The sequence below is a fragment of the Astatotilapia calliptera genome, chromosome 10 (assembly GCF_900246225.1).
Source record: "Astatotilapia calliptera chromosome 10, fAstCal1.2, whole genome shotgun sequence".
NCBI lineage: Eukaryota > Metazoa > Chordata > Actinopteri > Cichliformes > Cichlidae > Astatotilapia > Astatotilapia calliptera.
Window position 1 is genome coordinate 18,246,093 of NC_039311.1, and position 22,559 is coordinate 18,268,651.

The following is a 22,559-nucleotide window of genomic DNA, read 5'->3' on the forward strand; positions in this document are numbered from 1 at the left end:
AGTGTGTGCAGATCACTGTGTTAAAAAAAATGTTTCTGATTTCTTACAAGTTAGATTTTCTCAAACAGCCGTATGATTGCTTTTGGATTTGGGTTTAAACTTAAGTGGCTATTTGACAGAAGTAACTTCTTTTAATGACACATATAAGAGGCCACATTCCTGATTACTATGCCAAAAAGGTGAGCCAGACACCTTGGATAAATAATTTAGTGACATTAGGGAGGAATAGTTACAGAAAATAAAGTTTAGTTTGCCTCTGGATTAAAAAAAATGTGTGGGAGACTCTACGAAGGACAAGAGACTCTGGCCCTTTAATTTGGTGTTGCTAGGGAAATGAAGCTGTTTACTCTAGCATCAACCACACAGATGATCTCTGCTTAAACTGTACACATACTACCTCATATGCAGATGACTGCCCCCCCCCCCCCCCCCCCCACACACACACACACGTTCACGCTCGCGCACACAGAGCCCCATCTTCATGTATATTTGCTTTGGCTGTTCCACATTACGCCTTCTCTTCACATTTCCCCATCATGCAGCTTGCAAGTTCACATGGAAGCTATCAGTAGAAGGCGTGAGAGAGAAGAGAGTGCATTACATTCATATAAATTACTACAAAGTAGTTAGGGGAAAGTTTGTTGGGCCAATCAGAAGTATTGGACGAAAGGACAGTTGGGTAAAAAAAAAAGGAAATAGATAATCAACCCTGACACCTAGTGGTCATATATGAAAGTCCTGTGCTGCCATGTATGTTTGACGCTAAATACGATCTATATGTCTGTTAAAAAAATCTTTATATAACTTGTTGACCTGTCTCTTCCACACAGGCCTCACATGTAGGTCAATGCCTACGTAATATTTACATCAGAATGACTTCTATAAAAATGTGATAAATCTATCTATCTATCTATCTATCTATCTATCTATTCAATTCAATTCAATTCAATTTTATTTATATAGCGCCAAATCACAACAAAAGTCGCCTCAAGGCGCTTCATAGATACTATCTATCTATCTATCTATCTATCTATCTATCTATCTATCTATCTATCTATCTATCTATCTATCTATCTATCATATAATAAAATGATTTTCACTATAAAAGGCACATCTTATATGGTTTATGTATAAATATAGGGTATATTTATACACAAACTATATGTATATGTTACATTATATTTTAAAGCAAGCAACCACAAATTAATGGTTTAAATGTGTTTATGTCATGTATCAAATGTTTTTATACAGATTGTTGGTAAGTAACTTAAGTTAATAAAGTAATGAAACTGCCTGACTGATTTTTAAAAAATTTAGAACCACAAATTATGTAAAAAAAAAAAAAAAAAAAAAAAAAAAAAATATATATATATATATATATATATATATATATATATATATATATATATATATATATATATATATATATATATCGAAAATTTTGTTATTCATTCCATTGCTTGATTAAAAATATGCACGGGTTGATGTCACTGTGAAGGAACAGTACTGCTGGCTGCAACGTCACCCGGTTAAGATATTTGAACCAGCGGGGCCACCGTATTTGTTGTGTTTGTTCGAGTGAAAGCAAAGATGGCGGCGGAACTGGATAGAGTGCGAATCTCAGCTGCGGAACTCCGAGCTGAAGCGTCGAATTCAGTCAGCGTTACTGAGTGTCACAAAGGTGAGAATAAGTTAATTGGATACGCGTAAAGAACAAATTGCTGAAAGAGTCTTGAAATTCAAGCGAAAAAGTATCCCAAGTTATCTGAAAGTGACCGACGGGAGTTACCAAGTTTGTATCTAGCTAATGTTGTTAGCTAGCTAGCCAGCCGTGTGCCTGTCTACTCCACAGTCCCGCGCTGCCTGTTTTAAACGCCCCCTCTACAAAACGCTCGTCATAGTCTTGTCACGATTTAGTATTTCTACTTTAAACATTTAATCAGCTCTTTCTTACGCGTAATGTCTGCATTTAAAGTACACTACGCTTTTTTTTAAAACGAGAATGCTAGACTCCTCTTGCGGTTAAGTTAAATGATAGTTAATGTTACAGAATTCGCCAACTCTTCCAACCGTAAACTTTAAACTTGCACATTGCAGCTATTAAGAAAGACGTCAAAAGGGTGATGCGGGTTTCTTAGTTTTGTGGATTTATCTGTACCTGGTCATTTCCGCTCATTCCTGCAAGGCGGATTCTGTTTGATAAACGCTATGAGCAGGTGGCTGTGTGTGAAACTTACATGATCACCATGATATCGGCCGACATCAGCCTGTTAGCAAGAAGACAACATTTACTTTATTTTGTGCCGTTTAAATGTTGAAAATCTAAGCGACGTTTAATTATTTTTGACATAATACAAGTGTAGTTATTTCCCGAGGAAAAAACAAGTACAGTATGCAGAAAAACAAAATAGCCATCTATCTATTTGTTTTCGCTTATCAAGTTCAGTGTTTCGGTTGGGCTGGAGCCTATCTTGGCTGTCACAGGGCGAGAGAAAGGAAACACCCAGGTCGCTACTCTATCTATAAATAAACTAACAAAAAAGTGGATAAATTGTTTCTTAAATGTTTTATCCGCGCAGAATTTAACAAGTGGTGCATCACTAAACAAAAAGAAACCTCAAAACTAAACACATCAGTGCTTTACAATATGTTCATAGGAAAGAAAAAAAAACCTTTAACTGATAATGGTTTCCTGTTATAAGTGAAATATTAACTAGAACAGGCAGGGCTAGAGAGAGTTTGAGGTTAGTCTATGGTTAAAGAGCTAGTGGGAGAAGTTTGCATTAAAGGCTGCTTGGTAAAAAGGTTTGTTTCGTTTTCAGTAGATATTTAGTTAGTTTGGGGATAACATATATCCTCTCTGAAACAAGCTGGTCAACGACCATGTGGCAGTCGCTGTTTGTGAGGGGGTGAAAAAAAAGTGTATTCCCGAGTGGTTGCTGGAAGTGGCTAGAAATTAGTCACGAAAATGTATAAGATGGTTCACGAAAGAACTCCTGGGGATTGCTTTGTTTGCTTGCAGTTTGCTGCGGTCACCAGTAGTTTGCATTGAAAATGCCAGCTTGTCTGCAAACACAAAGTACTCGCCAAGCAGTAGGGAAAAAAATAAAACTTGTGTCTCAACTCTGCAACCAGTATTTTTCAAAAGGTGAAAATAAAACTCTGAGACAAGCTATTGGCACGGTGCTAGATACCTGAGCAGTCACAGTGAGGTTTTTGGTCCAGCAACTTCCAGGATCCTGTTTGAAAACCAGTCAGGAAAATACGACTGGAGGTTGCCAGTTGGTCGCTGATCAGTCTTTTGGTCTGGGTGACTGATGCCTCACGTGAGTTAGTATACAGGATGTACAAAAGAAGTTTGCATGCTTTAAAACAGTTAATATGTCCAATATAAGCAAGCTCTAAAAACCACCGTATTTCAGGACAGAGTTGCTAAATGGTACAAGGAGGATGATGGGACTAACATGGCCAACTGCACTTGACTTAATAGTCCTTGGATCAGCCTGTAAGTTAAACTTTGTGGTTAAAAATTAGCTGACAAAGGAACTTGTAAAAGTTAATATCTGAGTCGATGTATCTGATAACAAGTAGTACTTTTCATATGGGGCCGACTGGACTAAAAAGCCAGAGAGACCTTCCTCACGTTTATGGTGTACTGACCCATTAGTTTGACATCTTTTATAATGTCACACACTACATTAGCTCTGGGTTCTGTAGAACTTAAATGCTTCTTTGGATTATTACCATTACAGTGGATTACAGTCCATTAAATATAAACTTAATTTGTTCTTTCTGCAGAGGAACAACAGGAGCATCACACACACAAGCAGCACAGAAGGCGTGAAGGAAAGCGTCCTGATCTGCAACGCTACCAGCCAGTTCCTGGACATGGACGACATAACCATGACAGTGAGCCAGAAACTGGTCAAAGTGAGCCCCTAGCTGCCGAATCACATGAGCATGATCAGCCATCCCAGAGTGAAAAAAAGGCTGTGTCTGGGGAGACACCTTTGGAGAGACAAGGGTGGACAGACAGTGGGACAGGTACCAATAAAAAGGATGAAGACAGGATGAGAGGCGATGGTGGTAACAGTCAGAACTGCAGAAAAGGGAGACATGCGCAGAATAAATCGGATACAAATGATGAAAAATTGTTTGTTGAAAAGGAAAATGAACATCAAGAACCTGTAGGAGCAGCTAAGCCAGCAAAGAAAACCCGAAAACCAGACAGAGAATTTTATCAACCTGGGAGTAGAAGAAACATTCAAGGGAAGGACAGTGGGGCTGGAAGAGAACAGGATAAGCCTCCTAAAAAGGAAGAGCAAAAAACCGAGCCAGAATCTCAGCAAAGTACGAGGGAAAGTGGAGTGGACATAAAAACCTCTATACAGAAGCAGAGTGGAAAAGATAAAAGAGTAAAAGGCACACAAGAGAGTGCAAAGGTGTTTACTTCTAGTGAGGCAAGTAGAAAGCAAGGAAGCCAAGATGTGGAAACACCTGAAATACCCGTTGATGCTTCAGTGGAGAAAATTACTAGCAAAGTTGAAAATCTCAACATGCAAGAAAAGGATAAAGTTGAATATACAAGTCAAGATGCTGGAGAACTAAGTTGCAAGGGAAGGGAACCAACTGACAAGAAAAGGCGAGGTCAAGGGTCAGGAACCAAAGATGAGGAAGAAAAGTCAGAGAAAAAGAGAGAAAGGGGAAACCGAAGGAGGAGAGGCGTGGAAAAGACTCAGGACTCCAGAAAAGAAGATGAGGCAGGTGATCAGGGTAAGAATAATCAAAGGAATACTGAGAGGGAAAAAGACAAGAGAGCTGTAGAAGCAGACGTCGAGAAAATGGATAAAGCAAAGCAAACACACCAAAATAAAGGAAGAGAGAACCGCAGAGAAAACCGAAGTGGCGAAACCAACAACAGCAGATCCAGAGATGCTGAGAGAGATGCCAAGACAGAAAAAAACGTAAACAGAAATCGATCCAATGCAAATGTCACAACACCAACCTCGAAACGCTATTCCAAATCAGATATTCGGCGCTCACGTAATCGAACTTACAGCAGTAGCTCAGCGAGCAGTGTGACTAGCCTGGATTATCCTGGACTAGGAAAGGATGTGGAGAGTACAAATTGGTCACATTCTAGAGACAACAATAAAAAGGGGGCTATTGTTGGTGGAGAAGGACAAAGGCATCCTTTAAAAAGTTGGACAACAAATGAGGAATCCTCTACAGAATCACTGGAAGGAAGTGAGATGAGTGACAGAGCAGACGATAGGAGGAGGAAGAGAAGAGGTGGTGAGGGCCAGTTAAGTAGAGAGAGACAGAGAGGCGAACGAAACAGACAAAAGGGAAACAAAGGTGGGGGTCAGGGAATCCTCAGGGTCTCTTTGGAAAAACAGTCGGACACCTCGTCACATAGTGGGGATGCACAACATCGCAAGGAGGGCCCCATTCCTCGTGGCCGAGGTGGGGGCATCCTGGTACTTCCGGCCCGGACAGATATCTCTAATTCACCTGAAGTGGGGCAAAGGCTTCTTTTTGGTGGAATTAGAGGTGGTGCAGCTGGCAGGAGTAGAGGAGGTCGAGGAGGAGGAGCAAGGCGACTCTGGGATCCAAATAACCCAGACCAAAAACCTGCTCTTACCAGCAATCAGTCCTCACAGCATTCATCTCTTCAGCAGTCTGTATATCTTCAGACAGGTACAGGATATGGACAGCTTCATTTTCTGGACACAGATGATGAGGTAGCAGGCAGCCCTCCAGTCACGCAGGGTGAGCGCTTTCGATCCCAGCAGGCTTCTGCCATGGCCTACTACAAATTTCAAAACTCGGACAACCCGTATTGCTACCCTGTGCCCTCCAGCAGCCCACATAATCCTAACACCAACCAGCGCTATCCATTTCCTTATCATATGGGACACTACCAAATGGCTTACACTAATAGCATGTATCCAAGCCCTGGTGTGGGTCAGTTCTGCAGTAATTACAGGGGATCAGGTTATTCCCTCCCGGGTGCAGGAGGCAGTGTAACATTTGAAGAGGCAGAGCAACACACCAGAGGGGAGCTGGGAAGACTGCTGAGGGCTGCAGATGCACAGGAGCTTCAGCTCAGTAATCTGCTCTCCCGGGATAGAGTGAGTGCTGATGGACTAGATCGCATGGCCCAGCTCAGGTGAGCATTCAGGGACAAAGCTAGACATTTTTCTGTGTTTGTGTTTTTGTGGTTTGTTGTCCTAATGCCAGTTATTTGTCTCGGTGACAAGTGAGCCAATAATCTAGTTGAAAAAAGCACTATCATGTTGTTTCCTTCCATTTTAAAGAGCGGACCTTCTGGGGATATATGAGCAGGTCATCCTGACAGACATCGAGTTCTCAGACTCTCAGAACGTGGATCAGGCTTTGTGGAAGAATGTGTTTTACCAGGTCATAGAGCGCTTCCGGCAGCTACTCAAAGAGCCCACCTATGACAATGCCCCTCATATCAGAAACAAGCTCCTTACACTGCTTGATGAGGTAAGGAGCGTGTTGGAAATTTGCATAGGAAAAGGTTTCCCAAGAAACATATCTAACAATCACTTGGGCACTTTTCTGCCTGTATGGTTTCGATTATGGGTTCATTCATAACCCAAAATTAGTCTGTGTATCACTAGATGATGCAAATTGTATTTGTTACCTAAATCAGGGACAAATTTGTTTCCAAATCCATTTTAGAGAAGTAATTCATGTACTTTTAACAGAGAAGAATAAATTAATAATAAATACAAAGTCTTGTTAAACTTTTACTTCCTTTGCAGGACTTTATGACTCTTGGGTAGGGAGTTGAGTTTGATTTCATAATTAAGAGGGAAAGTCCTTCTAATTTTTATAATATTTTTCTATTCTTTTGTGTTTTACAGGGGGAATTATTCTTTGACGCACTACTTCAGAAGCTTCAGACAGTATACCAATTTAAGTTAGAGGATTATATGGATGGCATGGCTATCAGGGCTCGTCCATTACGCAAAACGGTAGGGAACCATTCCTTTTAGCTTTTTTGCTTCTGTAACATGTTCAATGTTGTACTGAATACTAAATGTTCAAAATGTAGTGAATGAGTTTCCATTGTACATGAAAACATCCAGTAAGCGGCTTTGAAAAGTCACCCGATTTCCATGTTACAACAAATGTTGCGACAATTTCTTAATTTTTTTTTTATGTAGCGAATACATTTTTTTCAGGTGAAGTATGCACTCATTAGTGCTCAGCGCTGTATGATTTGTCAGGGTGACATAGCACGTTATCGGGAGCAAGCCAGTGACTCTGCCAACTATGGCAAGGCTCGCAGGTAGGCTTGAATTTGAGATTTCTCTTGGCATTGTAAAATTTCTGACAAACATTCAAGAGTGTGGGATGTGTCTTGATATTCAAATTTGAGTTTGAACAAGTGAGTAGACTGATATTTTAAAAATCTGACAACTCCTGAATTAACGAATGAGGAGTCACAACTACCATTTCTATTTCTTTTTTTCTAAGCAGTACAGATGTTTTATACCCGTTTTCATGCAGTGCAAGTGGCTGATCATTTCCATTGTTTCTCCCAGATATGCACACCTACAGTTCTGGACTGGTCACTATACTTTGAAACTTTGACTTCTTTAGATGTTTCAGTTATTATATGCTAAAGACACGATAACTTTTTACCTATATGTGACAGATTACTTAAACTTTTAAGGTAGAAACTGAAAACGTTTGTCTCTTTATTGACGTGTCATGACTGCTTGTTTACTTTTCCACAGCTGGTATCTGAAGGCCCAGCAGATTGCCCCAAAAAATGGACGCCCGTACAACCAGCTGGCTCTGCTGGCTGTTTATACAGTAAGTGATATAGATCAGACTCTTAAGTATTGAGAAACTTCACTTTTTTATTCTCATAGCTCCGTGCTTTGAAACATTCATTTTGAAGTGGTCCTAATCCTAACTAATTTATCCTACAGGAAAGTTTTAAGTTCAGATGCAACTCTTGTAGGTTGATGCAATATTGAATGAATGGTGTTTGAGAGTTATTCCTTTTAATACAATGTCCAAATTGTAATGGTTCAAAAGAATTAATGCATAGCAAGTCAAAAATGTTCTCTATGATGTAGGCCTTGATCTTTACTTGTCAAGGATCAAAGGAAAAAATTAATGACTAAACGCTTAGAGCAGGGGTGTCCAAACATTTTTCACTGAGGGCCACATACATAAAAATATAGGAGGGGCTAGGTCACTTACTAGAAATTAGGTATATAGCCTTAACTTTAGTGTATTAAAGTTAGAAAAATCAATTAAAAGTGGTCAAATGTGTTATATTGTTGAATATAATTAAAGACAAAACTGCCTTCATCACAACTTTCCATAAATGGATCTTTACTGATTTATTCAGAAAAAGCTTTGGTAGCTCATTCTCAGAACAGCAGCCTCAGATTTCTTCTTAGACAGAAGATTTACATTACAGAGAAAAAACAATAAAGAGGAAAATGGGACGGATACATTTCGAGTTTGTTATTAAAGTTATTAGGCTTAGCAACACACCTATTAACGTTCGTTTGAAACGGTTATCGACATTAACAGATTAAACTGGACTTAATTACAGGAGTTCATATAATTTTAGTAAATTATTCTGGTGAGTATCAGCTGCGCTGGGTATGTAAATCGGGCCATCCAGCTGCGGTGCTCCTCCTACGCCCCTTGTGCCAAAAATCCAGACAAATGTCACTTGATCAAGGAGCAAATCTGCATCAGATGAGATCAGCTGACTTTGCGTGTGCAGTGTGTGCGCTGTGCACAGCGGTGTGTACTCTGTGTTAACAAGAAAAATGCATATAAGAAAGTGGTGCACCAAAGCAGGGTAGTGACAGAATTGATGCGCATTATTGATATTTGAAGCATGTGTACTTGTACATGCATGCTCATTAATACACGGGTACTGTGGAATATATTTTTTACTCACCTTAAGTGGGAACGCCATTGCACTCAGTGGGAGCAGTGATGCTGCACTTTGGACCGAAGGATGGCTGGCAGCCAGGTCTCGATCATGCATTGTGTGCACCTGCCATAGCTGGAGCCCCGTCTGTTATAACTCCCATTGTCCCATTTAAGTCTCATTTTGTCAATTGAGTCTGACACAGCTTCAAAAATATCCATACCCGTTGTTGTGCCTTAAGATCGAGCAGCTCCTCTGTAACTCCAAAGTTCTCGTCCACTCCCTGCAACAAAATTAGCAGCTGTGCGGTGACTGTGACATCAGTGCTCTCATCGCATGCGATGGAGTAAAAATCAAAGGCACAAGCTTTATCAGACAGCTGCAGTTTAATGTTGGCTGACGAGTCTTCAATGCATCGCACAACTGTATTCTGGACATGCTGACGTTGTTGAAGTCCTGCACTTTTTCCGGGCACATTATTTCAGCGACTTTAACGAGGCTGTGTTTTATGAGGTCTCCATCTGAAAAAGGCTTGCCATGTCTTGTGATGAGTTGGGCGACCTCATAGCTGGCTATTGTAGCCTTTTCCCAGACTTTGGGCACGAAGAAAATACTGTTGCTGACCCTGCAGGAGAGCTACCCTTTGCTTTACTTTCTGCTCTCGCTCAGCACCAGTGTAGGATGCATAGGCCTGATGTTTGGTTTCATAATGACGTCGTACATTATACTCTTTCATAATTGCCACAGTTTCAGTGCAGATCAAACAGACACACTTCCCCTTGAATTCTTTGAAGAAATATTCACTCTCCCACCGTGTCTGAAATTTTCTGCTCTCACTTCCTACCTTTCGCTTCTTTGGTTCTGCCATGTTTAGTAACTTGGGGTAAATTTCTTCTGTGATTGTCCTTTTTGGTGGAGCAACTGGCTTGATCAACAGTAGCTCCCCCTGGTGTTAAACCTAAGACGTGCAATACACTCAAGCAAAAGTTGAAGTGCGGGCCATATTCTATTCTATTTATAAAATTTCTTGCGGGCCAATTGGACACCCCTGGCTTAGAGGATTTATCCAGTGTCCAACCCCCCAGTATGTATCTGAAGCAGAAAGACAAGGTTTCAGTTTGCAAGGTAAAAAAAGAAACCAGTGGAGCTGTTTATATTAAACAAAAACACATAAGGTGGTTAGTTATAAAATCATACTGATGATGTAGATGTCTCAAAAACTTGTGTATCAAATTTGATACATTTGGTGTTACATGCCTTCATATTCAACCAGCTGAATCTAAACTCATTGGAAGGCAGGCCTCTGCATTTGATCATTTCTGAAACCCTAAACCTTTGGCTACTTCTGTATCTCCCACAGTTCTCTGTCTTGATGCCCTTGGGTTAAAAATGAGACCTGCTGTAATGTAGTATTTCAAATTGTAAAGCACAGTACCCTAATAATGGAAAATGCATTGCTGTACTTAGGTTCAGGACTCCTAAGGGTAGAAATGTTACAGTTTGAATTAAGTAACTGGATTTGTCTTTTAGTGACTGTACGTCTGTTTGCATGTCCCTGAAAATGGGGAAAATATAACTGTGCTTTGAATGTGTGTGTGTGTGTTACCTCCCTCTTCTTATTTATGTCTTCTCCATTTCTAACCTACAGAAGCGGAAGTTAGATGCTGTGTGTTATTATATGCGTAGCTTGGCAGCTTCCAATCCCATTCTGACTGCAAAGGAGAGCCTCATGAGTCTTTTTGAGGAAGCCAAGCGTAAGGTCAGATACACGTTTCATGGACATTAACTTTTGTCAGATTTCTACAACAGAAAACACTTGAGATCACATCAAGTAAGATCTCAAGAACTTAATTTGAGAAGAACTGTCTAGCCAGTAGGGATTCATGCATAATTATAATGCCAGTTTTTGCCACAGGGTGTTTTCTCACCCCGCCTAATAGACCCTACAATAAATTTGCTTAATAAATTGCTTTATGAGAAAAATTAGGACTTAAGGCACTGCAAGTGTTTCTTGTTGACAGACTGTTTTTATCTTTTTTTTTTTTTTTTGTAGGCAGAGCAGCTTGAGCGAAGGAGGAGGCAGGAGCATGAAGGAGGCTCCAGGGGTCCAGCAGTGAGAGGAAGAGGAAGAAGGGAGGAAGGCGCACGTGTGGAGATCTGGATTCGCCCCAGTGGACAGGCAGCAGCACCTTCCTCTCAGAGAGGAGGTAGTGAGTCCAGCAGAGATTCTGAACAAGATGGAGAGCTGGGCAGTCTCAGCGTTGCTGACGTAAGTCTCTGTGTACATATCAGCTCAAAGTCCTCTGTTTTTCCTCTGCATACTTTTTTTTTTTTTTTTTAATTTGCACAGCAGCCAGACTTTGGGTTCCTTGAAAAAATAATATCTCCAATAAGGTTTTATTTGTAATCCCATGTAGTTTTTCCTCTAATTTATTTCCTCTCATAGAGTCTATATGAATTTGTTTTGGTGCTCATTTATGCCCTCTGTCATTTTTTCGTTTTCCCCCTAGGCTGTCGTTCGGTCGACTCATATTTTCATTTCATTTTCATTTCCCTGCCTGAATTGAGTAATGTCTTTAAACCTCTTTACTGTTTTTATTTTTATTTACATTTTTTGCTCGCAGTGAAGCACCATTATTTATTAATTGAAATTGGTATAGACAGAGTATTGCTATTTCATCATTTATCACAGTGCTAGCTGAGAGAGTACGGTAGATTAAACCGGGTCTATGAAAGCATATTATGAGCAGCTCATAAGAAGAGGAGCAGCGGCTCCAGTACTGTCTTTGGCTGCAGGAACAGTATTGAGTAGCTGGACTCCAAGCACTTTTTTCCCAAATTAATAAATAATTGGGTTCAGATCACGTATATTAGGGTTGGGCGATTGGACAAATATATCGACTATCATTTTTACAAGGGCGATTTATTAATTTATTTCCCCATCAGTAAGTTTGCTAATAATGATGGAGCTAATAGAAGCAGTCAACAGGTAAAAAAATAATAATAGTACTGTTTTAACAGCACCCTCTTTCATTTGCAAGTAAGTGCACCCTCCTCAGAGTGCACCCAAATGCAGCGATTCATTTACTCAAATTCATAACGGAAAGAAAGAAAGGCAGTAGCCCATGTTCAGAAAAAAACATTCAGATGGTGGACACGTACATGCTCATGCAAGTTAGTCGTGTTTGAGTCCTTTGCTTGCACTATACGTCTGCACAAGCGTCACACCGCTTTGGTTATATCTTTAGGTTTACCTCTGTCATCTGGTTTAAAGCCAAAGAAATCCCAAATTAGCGACTTTATATTTTTTGGGGCATATAGTCCATGTTTAGACTTCTTCTGTGTTGTAAACGCGCAAATCAGTCCATGCATGATTACATTGCTCCGCCCATCAAAAAGTCTGCGCATGCGCAAATATATCGCCCATCATCGATTATTGGACTTACGATTGTCGGGTGTAAAACTTTTATATATCACCCAACCCTTATGTATATGCAGTGGCACACAGAAAAGATAAAGACACTATCTGCTTTTTCTACATTATTTACAGTGTAAAACCTGGGCTATTATGCTGACGCTGCCTAGTCAGCTGATGTAGGTACTGACAAACTCCCTGTAACTGCAAGGATGATGAAGCTCTGATTTCATTTACAATTTAATATTACACAGCAAAAAATATGCTGTTATAATTTATTACACACCTACATTCCAGTATCATTTATATTATGATATATCGGCTGTAGCGTCAGAAGAAGCAGGAGCAGCCTTTTTCTGTTCCCATTTTATTTTATTTTTTGTCCTCCTCCACATAATCAGTCTATTATTTGTCAGTGGACACTGTTGAGAGGCATGTGTATCCTCTTTGCTGTCTCTTAGTCCCATTTCTTCCTAACCCTATTGTTCAAAATACCAAGCGCACTTAAATGTTGACGTCATTTCAAAATGTGCGTCGTCTCTGGATGAAAACATGTTTTCTTGCAATGTGTTGCACTTGTGGATTAGTAAGTAAATAAAACTGTTGCACGAACATTAGTAATCCTTTCCCCCTTTCTGATTTGGCCTTGTGTTTTTTTTTTGTTTTGTTTTTTTCTCTCTCTACAGCTCAATAAGAGATTCATTCTGAGTTTCCTGCATGCTCATGGGAAGCTCTTCACTAAAGTGGGGTGAGTCTTTCAGCTCTTAAGTTCATAGACTGACTGTGTTTAAAAGAATGATGATGATGATGATGAAAAATAGCACTGAGGCTAGCCCAAGAAAATGTGCTTGACTAAAATGTTGCCTAGGCTTTAACCAGAAGATCAATCTGCGTGTTTTGTAGGTTAACTAAATTAATCAACAATATACTAGATTAACTAAATTGACTGCAGTGCACTAAGTGCACTCTACCTGCTGCCTCATTAACATTAATTAGTTCTTAATAAACAAAGGTAGTGTTTGTAGCAAATTTAAATGATTTAACATTATTTCGTAATAATATGAAAACTGCATATTTAGATGATTTCTGAAAATAGAACTATATCAGCGGGTGAGCACTATTATGGAATAATGCAATAATGTTAATGGCGCTCTTGATCTGAGCAATAAATTGGATTATTCCCATTATGTTATAATGGTTTCTGTTTTGAGAACCAGGATGTAGCTGCTGCCTTTGGCAGCGGCTGAAGCAGTCAGAGCTGTGTGTGCCATTATAAAACAATTATTACTGAAATACATCAGTTCACATGTTTTCACACTCAAAGCCTCAGGTGTCTGCATAAAATAAAATTCTTTATTTAGACCTGATATTGAGAAATTCCTCTGTTATAGCAGCCAGAATGTCAAATACATAATATAAATAGAATATAGTAAAGTGTCTACTAAATGAAATGCCTCAAATACAAGAAATCCAACACAAACGGAGTGCAGGCAAGCAGTGCAGATGTCAGATGACATTAAAGTGGGTCAGTATAACAGTGGAAAGAGTGGTCAATATAATAATGTGACTTGGTGTGTGGAGAATGTTGGGTGTTGTGACAGCACAGCGTTAAAATAGAGATCGACAGAGCACGTGACTTTCGCGCATTACATTGTGGGTAAGAGTGGCACCAAAATCAAAACACTGCATCAAGCGCTAGCATTTCCTGTACCGGTAATCATTCATTCTGCGGTTTTAATCCCTACTTGCATTTTATTTGCCCCAAAAACAGTTATGTACAGAACGACGGAGCTGCCCAGCTTTCGTCACGCACATATTTATTATTATATGGTCCTAAGTGTGAGTGCATACACTCACAAAATGTTTAGTAACTTCAGATCCCTGCAACAAGCCCAGATCCAGTTTACTTTGGTGATTTGGACTATTCCATTTCACAGCTGTTGTTACATTTTTTTCCTTTATCTCCTGTACAGGCCAACGCAATCTATTTATCGTTTCAGGTTGTTGTATTACACAACATTTTCAGATCTAATAGAAATAAAATGAGTGTTTCGTAATTCATTTAATGTATTGTCTTTATTTATAACTGGCATTGTTTCATTCTATTATAGCCTCTTACAAGAAAGAGGTAAAATTGTATTCCATCGTGCTTTATTAGCTGCTTTGGTAAAAAAACAAATCAACAATGCAAAAACAAAACAAACATTGCAAAACAACATACTGGAAAACAGTTATTTATCACTTGATTGCTTCAATACAACACTTGGGCACATATATGCCTGACTTTTTGTGTCTGTTTTGATCTCGCTCTCTCTCTTAACCAAATCTCGCTGTGGTAGCAGCTTTAAACTCTGTATGACCCAGGTTGATAGAGGGTGCCCAGTCTGGATCGCATTCCAGCATTTTGTAGGCTGGTTTTCCTACAAAACGCAACAAACATTAGCCCGAAAAGCCACAGTGAACAAAGCAGCATAGCGCAACGAATTCAATTCAAATCAATATGAGACTTATTTGTAAACTACATGAACAATTATGTTATGATAAATTATGTAATAACTACAACAGAAGACTTACCTTTGTGGAAATGCTTGGAGCAGACTAACCTGTGAGCTGGAGTGTTCTGGAACGTTATATTTGGTCTTCGAATGGCTGCAATCCAGGCCATCCGTCAGCTCTTTGTTACTTCGGAAACACGGCTTGAACAATTTCTCTTCCACGACGTAATCCGATTTAAAAAAAAAAACAAAAACCATCTCTTTACCTGTTGGCTTCCCGTGGCTAGTACTGCTTGCCACTCGTACCTACAATCCTTTGCGGTTTTACCCCGAAATGACGTCACATTTTCAATCTCTATCAAGTATTAATGTGAGCGAGCAGATGTAGTACATCCTAATGTAGCCAAGTTTCTATTTCGACTGAATAGCTCCGTGAGCTTACAAAAGCATATCGACTCAGAGACTACTACATACTGAAAACTGTATTTTTCTGTTTGCCTCTGTGCCAGTGACATATCATTGGAAATGTGTGTCTTATCTGTATAGCATGGAAACGTTTCCTGGAGCTGCGACCCGTGTTCTGCAGGAATTCAGGACGTTGCTCCAACACGGTCCACACATGCTGGGAAGTACACACATGCTGCAGATCATCACCATTAATATGTTCGCCATACACAATGCCAACAGCAAAGGTAATATTGTGCACAACCTAATGATAATGATGATGATAATGATAATCATCATTTTCAAATGTCAAGTTGTTTGTGGTAGTAACACTGGAGGTTTATTTGCAGTATTATCAGAAATGGCTGGTAAAAATAGTTTTCATGAAGCTTTTAACATGGACTTTATTTTCTGTAAAATTTGACTCCGTTTATTAATAGGTTGGCATGTTTGAACACGATTAAGTTTAGTGACCACTGCAGACTGATTCTAACTGATTTTAACATACTTTGATTCTAATCTTTTCATTTCAGGTCTTTTGTTATGCAACTGAGCATGGAGTTCTTTTCCAACTCAAATATGTATAGACCCAAGCCGTGGTTTCACACAAGGCAGTGATAAACGACTGTTTGAAATTCTGTCTTTCAGGTGAAGAAGGAGAAGTGCGATCTGTTTTACAAGAGCAGAGCACTGCCCTGGGTCTCGGTATGTTTGCACTGCTGGTGCAGCGCTGCACAGAACTTCTTCAAGAAATTCCTGCAGGTATTCACGCTTTACACATCAAGCTTTTGATCAACAGCTTTTTTTTTTTTTCTTACAGTTCAGCCACAATATTCATATCATAAACTGTTCAAATAAATTAAAGAAGCAATTTTGAAAACACATCAGATCACATTGTTTGATGGAAATGAAAATTCTCAACCTGCAGAAAACTGAATTCAAAGACCCTAAAAATCAAGGTGAAAAAAATGATGTGCAGAAACTCAGATGGAACTCTGTTTTTATGGCCCCCACATGCTTCTATAACTGCATGACGAGATGTTGGGAAATGCACCTAATGAGAGTATGGATGGTCCTCTGGCGGATCTCCTTATAGATCTGGAGCAGGGCATCATTGAGCTCTTGGACAGTCTGAGGTGCAGCCTGGGAGCATTGGACAAACTGAAACATGATGTCCTAGAGGTGTTCAATTGGATTTAGGGCAGCCAAGAATGAGGGGCCCCAGTCAGTGGTCTTAATTCCTTCATCCTCCAGGAACTGCCTGCATGCTCTCACCACATGAGGCCAGGCATTTTCATACACCAGGAGGAACACAGGACCCACTGCACCAGTGTAAGGGCTGTCACATGTGCTCAGGGGGAACCTGTGAAAAGCACAGTGTGCCACTGGTGGATCTGCCAGTTCTGGTATTCTGTGGCAAATGCCAATTGAACGTCATAATGCCAGGCAGTCAGCACAGGGCCTACTAGATGAAATCAAGACCTCAGGCCACCCCCGTGAAGTCTGTCTCTGACCAGACAATCAGAAACTTTCACACTAGTGGTCTTCTTGAAGTAGTTTTGTAGCTCTGGTAGTCCTCATCTTGTTCCTCCTTGCACAAAAGAGCAGACACCGGTCCTGCTGATGAGTTAAGGACCTTCAACAGCCCTGTCCAGCTCTCCTAGAGTAACAGCCTGTCTGCTAGAATTTCTTGAGACTGTGCTGGGAGACACAGCAAACCTGGGAAGTCTGCGTAATGTAGTACTGTCTTGGAGGAGCTGGACTTAACTCTGCAACATCTGTAGGGTCCAGGCATTGCCTCATGCATCCAGCAGTGACGCTGACCAGCTAAATGCAAAACTGATGTAAAACAGTCAGAAAAGATGAGGAGGGAAACATGTCTGTCTCCACCTGTAAAGCCATTCCTGTTTTTGGGACTTATCTCATTGTTGCCACTTTAGTGCACCTGTTGTTAATTTCAAGACCATCAAAGCAGCTGAAACTGATTAACAACCCCCTCTCCTACTTAACTGACCAGATCAGTTACGTACTATAATATATCTGCTAATGCCTACTATAGAATTGGCAGGTAAAAGCATTCAAACATGTAGTCAGCCCTGTCTCCCTTCGTCTGTTACTTATCTTTAGACAAAAAAGTTCAGTTACGCTGATAAATGCTTTTGGAAAACTTTAAATGAATCCTAAGATTTTCTTTAACCTTCTGTGAATAGTGTAGACTGCAAAGTGAGATGTGGTTTGCTTTTGGTTGGACTTGGGTCGCACCATTACACTTGATTGAAGATGCATCTTAATTTTTACAGCTGTGATAACATTTTGTAAATTTTATGTTTGGACTTTTTTCCACTTCTGAAATTGCCCATAGTGTTAATTTCAATGGTTTTGTGTGATATTGAAGACTTCAGTTCGAAAAACTCTCTTTCAGAACCAGTCCCAATGACAGATGGAGAGGAGGAGGGTAAAGCGGAGGAGATGGAGGGTCTTGTGAGAGTCTCTGCCTTCCCACTAGAACTAAGGGAAATGCTGCCAAGCATCAAAGTCTGGTCTGACTGGATGCTGGGACACCCAGACCAGTGGAACCCACCACCATGCAGTATAGAGTGCGAACTTTAACCTAGAGTAAACTTTTGTTGTTTTTTTTTCTCCACCTGGCGGCAGCAGCAGAAACAAGTTGTAAACACATCACTTAGATGACCTAATAATACTTATTAACTTTCATACACCAGCAACAACAGAACATCGCCATCCAAGTCATGTTTCTGGCTACCAGGAAATATATTTAGTTTCTAAATTGTTGCCACTCTTTAAACAATATAGTTACTTTTCACAGTGTGATAATGACCAGGTAGTATACTATGCCTATTGCCGCCACAGTATACTATACTTACAGTATACTTATTATTATTATTATTATTATTATTATTATTATTATTATTATTATTATTATTATTCCTCGCCCCCCCATTTGAACTTCAGCAGGTCATCTTCAGCATTTCTGCCCTATACAATGAGGTGCTGCCATGTTAGAGGCTGATTAAATATTTTCAAAAAAATAGCCAGAAAATTCATATTTTGTACCTGATGTACCTAATAAAGTGATCAGTGAGTGTGAGTTTTAGGACCACAAATAGTTACTGTTTCTTTAAATTTACTGTTTAATTTTTTAATTCATTTTTATTTTATCCCTTTCTCCTCCTCTCTTTAAAGTTGCAGCCCCAATGTCTGGCAGTGCCTGGCTGATCTGTGTAACTTGCTGGCGCGCGTGGACCATGGCGAAGTACCCCTGTACAAAGTGGATAGTGAAGAAGGAGAGGGGGATGAGGAGCTTATGCTGCTTCAATTGAAGGAAGACCGTCTGCTTGCTGGCTTTGTACCGTTGCTGGCTGCACCACAGGAGCCATGTTACACAGACGGACACACTGACATGGTTAGTGGAAAGGAGAGCTGTATTTCATTACATCATAACTTAAACGCTTAAGTTAAGTTCACTTATTGGATATTCCTCTGTTTAGTCTTCTGTCACCTACTGAGTGCCAGGCTTTGTATTCACGCTCATCCTCTGCTTCTCTGTCATGTGCATAAACCCCAAACTTCTTTCCTCAGGCTATAGCAGCAGATTGTAAGAGAGTTACTGTGCTGAAGTACTTTTTGGAGGCTTTGTGTGGACAGGAAGAGCCTTTGTTGGCTTTCAAGGGAGGCAAATATATCTCTGTGGCAACTCCTCCTGCACCTAACCACTCAACAGATACAAGAAGCAGGCAGGATTCTCTAACAGAAAAAGAGGTGACTTTCTTCTCCTACGCATCCTCCAATAATCCTTCTACTTCTTCACTCTCTCCCTCTGGTCTTTTTCTTCTGAGAGCCTGATTGCCTTTCACGCTTTTACCTATATTAAATTTATGTAAACACTGGAGTTAAAATTTCCAGAGGCTGTTGAAACAAGAGGTAGAAAATGTCTCATTATCGTCTGCATCTGTTTAACAGGGAGATGATGTCATACTCGAGGCAGTGTCTTCTCTCTCTGCATCAGAGGAAGAGGAAGTTGAGGAGGCCGGAGACAGCGAGAATGACATCAGAGAGCTCAAGGCACGACGCCATGTCCTTGCCAATAAACTGGCACAGCAACAAAAGCGAAGGGATAAAATAAAGGTAAAACAGGCTTTCACGTCCTAATATAGTAGAGTCTGAAGTTGTCGCAGAGTTGAATGTCATGTAAAATATAAATGTGTGTGTTCCAGGAGGTGCTGCAGACTGGCGGGCAGTTGGAGCTTGAAGTGAGGCCTCTCTTTCTGGTTCCAGATACAAATGGATTTATTGATCATTTGACAGGGCTGAAGAAACTCCTGCAGTGTGGAACATACATAATAGTTGTGCCACTCATCGGTAAGAATAACAAACACAGACAAAGAGAAGAGGAAATGAATAAAAGCAGGTGGAGGAGGATTAGCTTTTAGTTCAGTGACATTTAAAATGATAAGGATTCCACATACATTTCCATGTAGAAATCATATGTATGCTCATGACGTGGTCTGTTTTCTCTCTGTCAGTGATTACAGAGTTGGATGGCTTGGCTAAAGGCCAGGACAGTTTTGGTGGAGGAGTGGAGTCAGGAGGGCGCAACTATAGTGTCAGTGCGGCCCATGTGAGGGCTGTGCAGGAGAAGGCTCGGATGGCGGTGGCTTTCTTAGAAAAAGGATTCGAAGCCAGAGAACAGTGCCTCAGAGCTCTAACAAGCAGAGGAAATCAACTTGAGTCTATTGCCTTCCGTAGCGAGGATATGTCTGGGCAACAGGTAGAAACCCAGATTAATTAAATACAAATTAAAGCCTGTTTCTTTTGCTTAGAAGCAAAGGTTGGCTTCTTAAATCTACTGTTTTTTGCTAACTGAATGGTCTCTTCCTTTTCAGGGTAACAATGATGATATTATTCTGTCCTGCTGTCTTCACTACTGCAAAGACAAGGCTAAAGATTTCATGCCTCATCAGAGAAGTATGTAGCATTAACCTACCATTTGCTCCATGTGTGCATTCATATTTCCTCACATTCATGCATATGCATTAAAAAGTGTTTATTTCTTACTCCTCTCTGGCTTCCTGCTTCAAAAACAGATGGCACCGTGAGGCTCCAGAGAGAAGTGGTACTCCTCACAGATGACCGTAACCTCCGTGTCAAAGCTTTGACCCGCAACGTACCTGTGCGAGACATCCCTTCTTTCCTCAGCTGGGCCAAAGTGGGCTGAACCAGAGTAAGCCTAAATACAAGGAACCCAACTGCTGAAGTCTGCTTGTCAGTCAGCCAAGACAGAAGACACACTTGAGCGGAGGAAGATAACAGGGGACAGGAAATGATAAAGAAAGTAAAGAACCACTTCTTATGAAAAACAAGCAAATGTAGAGAGAGCAGAGTGGTTTCAATTAGCTTTTCCCCCTTGTGACAAAGTAAGTGTGTGTATGTGTGTGTTAAGATCAGAGAGCTTCCCTGGAGAGAGGCAGGAAAGACTTAAGTCTCAGAAAGGCTGGAGTGGAAAGGAGGAAGGAGGAAAAATGGAGTGAATTGATTTGTAGGTTGCCCTGTCCAGCCGCAAACCTCTGCTCCTATAAATCGTATGCTCTGCAGGCAGTGTTAAAATTTGAATCTGATGATAGAATGAGCCAGAATGGTGGAAGAGTGTCTATGGTCATTTAATTGATTAAAGACAGCATCACTGAAGGCCATAAATGGCACTTGTACCCCTCTCTGAGGGCCCAGGCTTAGATAAAGCTTCAGCCTAAACAGCAGAGCTAAGAGAATGGCAGGAGGAAATGGCCACAGCTGGGTGGTCTGTGTCAATACAGTTAAAAAAAAAAAAAGCAGCTGATATTAGGTGGGGGGGGGGGTTAATCAGGAGCCTTCATGCAAACTCAGCACTTCCACGGAATCCCATGCAGATATGGCATTTCCTGCTAACCCAGGAAATGCTTGATGCCTGTTTGGTATCTTGGGTTATTCCTCCAGATTGACACTAACAGTTTTTGTTTGTTTTTGTTTCTTTGTAAAGTCAACGGCAACATCGGATATGGTTTAGTCTTCTGTTTGTACTTTTTTTTAAATTTTTATTTTAATTTTTTTTTTACCTGTTGTAAAATATGTTGTTCTTAAAAGCTGTTAGCTCTGATAATAAACATCTGCAAAGTTTTCCTAAAAAGATCTGCTAATTAAGCAAATCCAGTTTTAATTTAAGTCAGGGTGAAAATAGAGTTATAAGTACTCCGAGAGCATCATTTTATTGATCAAACATCAGCACCGACTCGAGCCGTTGAAGACAAATTAGACGCTATTCTGAAATCCACATAAATCTGTGTGATGGAATTTGTGCTCATACAAATATAATGGGAAGGGCTTTGATTCCCTGGCACAAAAGGGGAGTAAATTAAAACTCAGACATCAGAAACCATCACCCTTTTTGTCAAATTGTCATTTTGTTGCTTTGAAGGTTGGATTTGTTTGTTTTGTGTTAGGTTTTCAGTTCTAGAAAATAGGATTTCATTTAAGTGGCATTCGGCCCATATATGGCTTTAAACAATATGAAGCGCAGGATTACAAACGCTCGCTGACCCGGCCCATCGTGTGTCATGCTCTGATCCTTTGCAAAGACTTTGCAGGATTTTTATTATCAAGTATAGACTTGTGAATTTATTTGTGCTGTTTTGTTTAAACCACCGCAGCAGGTTACGATTTCAGTAGCTTTCCTCTCATTACATTATTTGTATAGTTAGTGTTCTTATTTTCAGTGTGACTTTGCCTTTCAGTTTACAAGCACGCTTTTCTAGTAGCTGAAATACATAAACATAGGTTTCAAAATTACCGTGAAAATCAGGCGGCAGACATGTAACAAAAAAACAAAGGAAAAAAAAGTGTTGTGCTTTTTGTTGTAGCTTTAAAAGACAGTCTGGATGCTTTAGATTTGTATTTGTGTCACAATATATGTCAGAAACTACACTTATTCATCATTCACTCATCCCAGTTCAGATCTTTGGATTTAAAATGTTATTGAACTTCTTTCCGTCTTCCATCGCTCATTGACGTTTATGTATTTGTATGAGCTGTCTGCTAGGTTTACTCGTCTTTTTCAGACCCTCTGTTTTGGTGCTGCTGTAGTATTAAGTGCAGCCTGTTGTGTTAAGTGGGCATTGCTGCTGTGTTTTAGTGTTGGAGCAAATGTAGTGCTGTAATCAGCTTAACTCAAATGACTTTTCCCTTCATCCGTCATTAAAAATGTTTTAAAGGC

The 22,559-nt window shown here is 40.2% G+C and overlaps 1 protein-coding gene across 2 annotated transcripts; it reads left to right on the forward strand.

Moving 5' to 3' along the window:
• The first annotated feature begins 1,556 nt into the window (after nucleotides 1-1,556).
• Nucleotides 1,557-22,559, forward strand: smg6 (SMG6 nonsense mediated mRNA decay factor). 2 transcript variants are annotated; one of them, XM_026181712.1, is made up of 19 exons: nucleotides 1,557-1,681; nucleotides 3,799-6,172; nucleotides 6,321-6,513; nucleotides 6,897-7,007; nucleotides 7,200-7,324; nucleotides 7,776-7,854; nucleotides 10,590-10,700; nucleotides 10,995-11,210; nucleotides 13,043-13,104; nucleotides 15,398-15,543; nucleotides 15,944-16,057; nucleotides 17,718-17,892; nucleotides 18,500-18,719; nucleotides 18,896-19,075; nucleotides 19,277-19,441; nucleotides 19,531-19,675; nucleotides 19,840-20,084; nucleotides 20,200-20,281; nucleotides 20,401-22,559. In XM_026181712.1, the coding sequence occupies exons 1-19, from the start codon at nucleotides 1,591-1,593 to the stop codon at nucleotides 20,529-20,531; spliced, it is 4,965 nt and encodes a 1,654-aa protein (XP_026037497.1). In that variant the 5' UTR covers nucleotides 1,557-1,590; the 3' UTR covers nucleotides 20,532-22,559. The 2 variants fall into 2 exon arrangements, with proteins under 2 accessions (XP_026037497.1, XP_026037498.1); XM_026181713.1 differs by having other exon boundaries at nucleotides 7,218-7,324.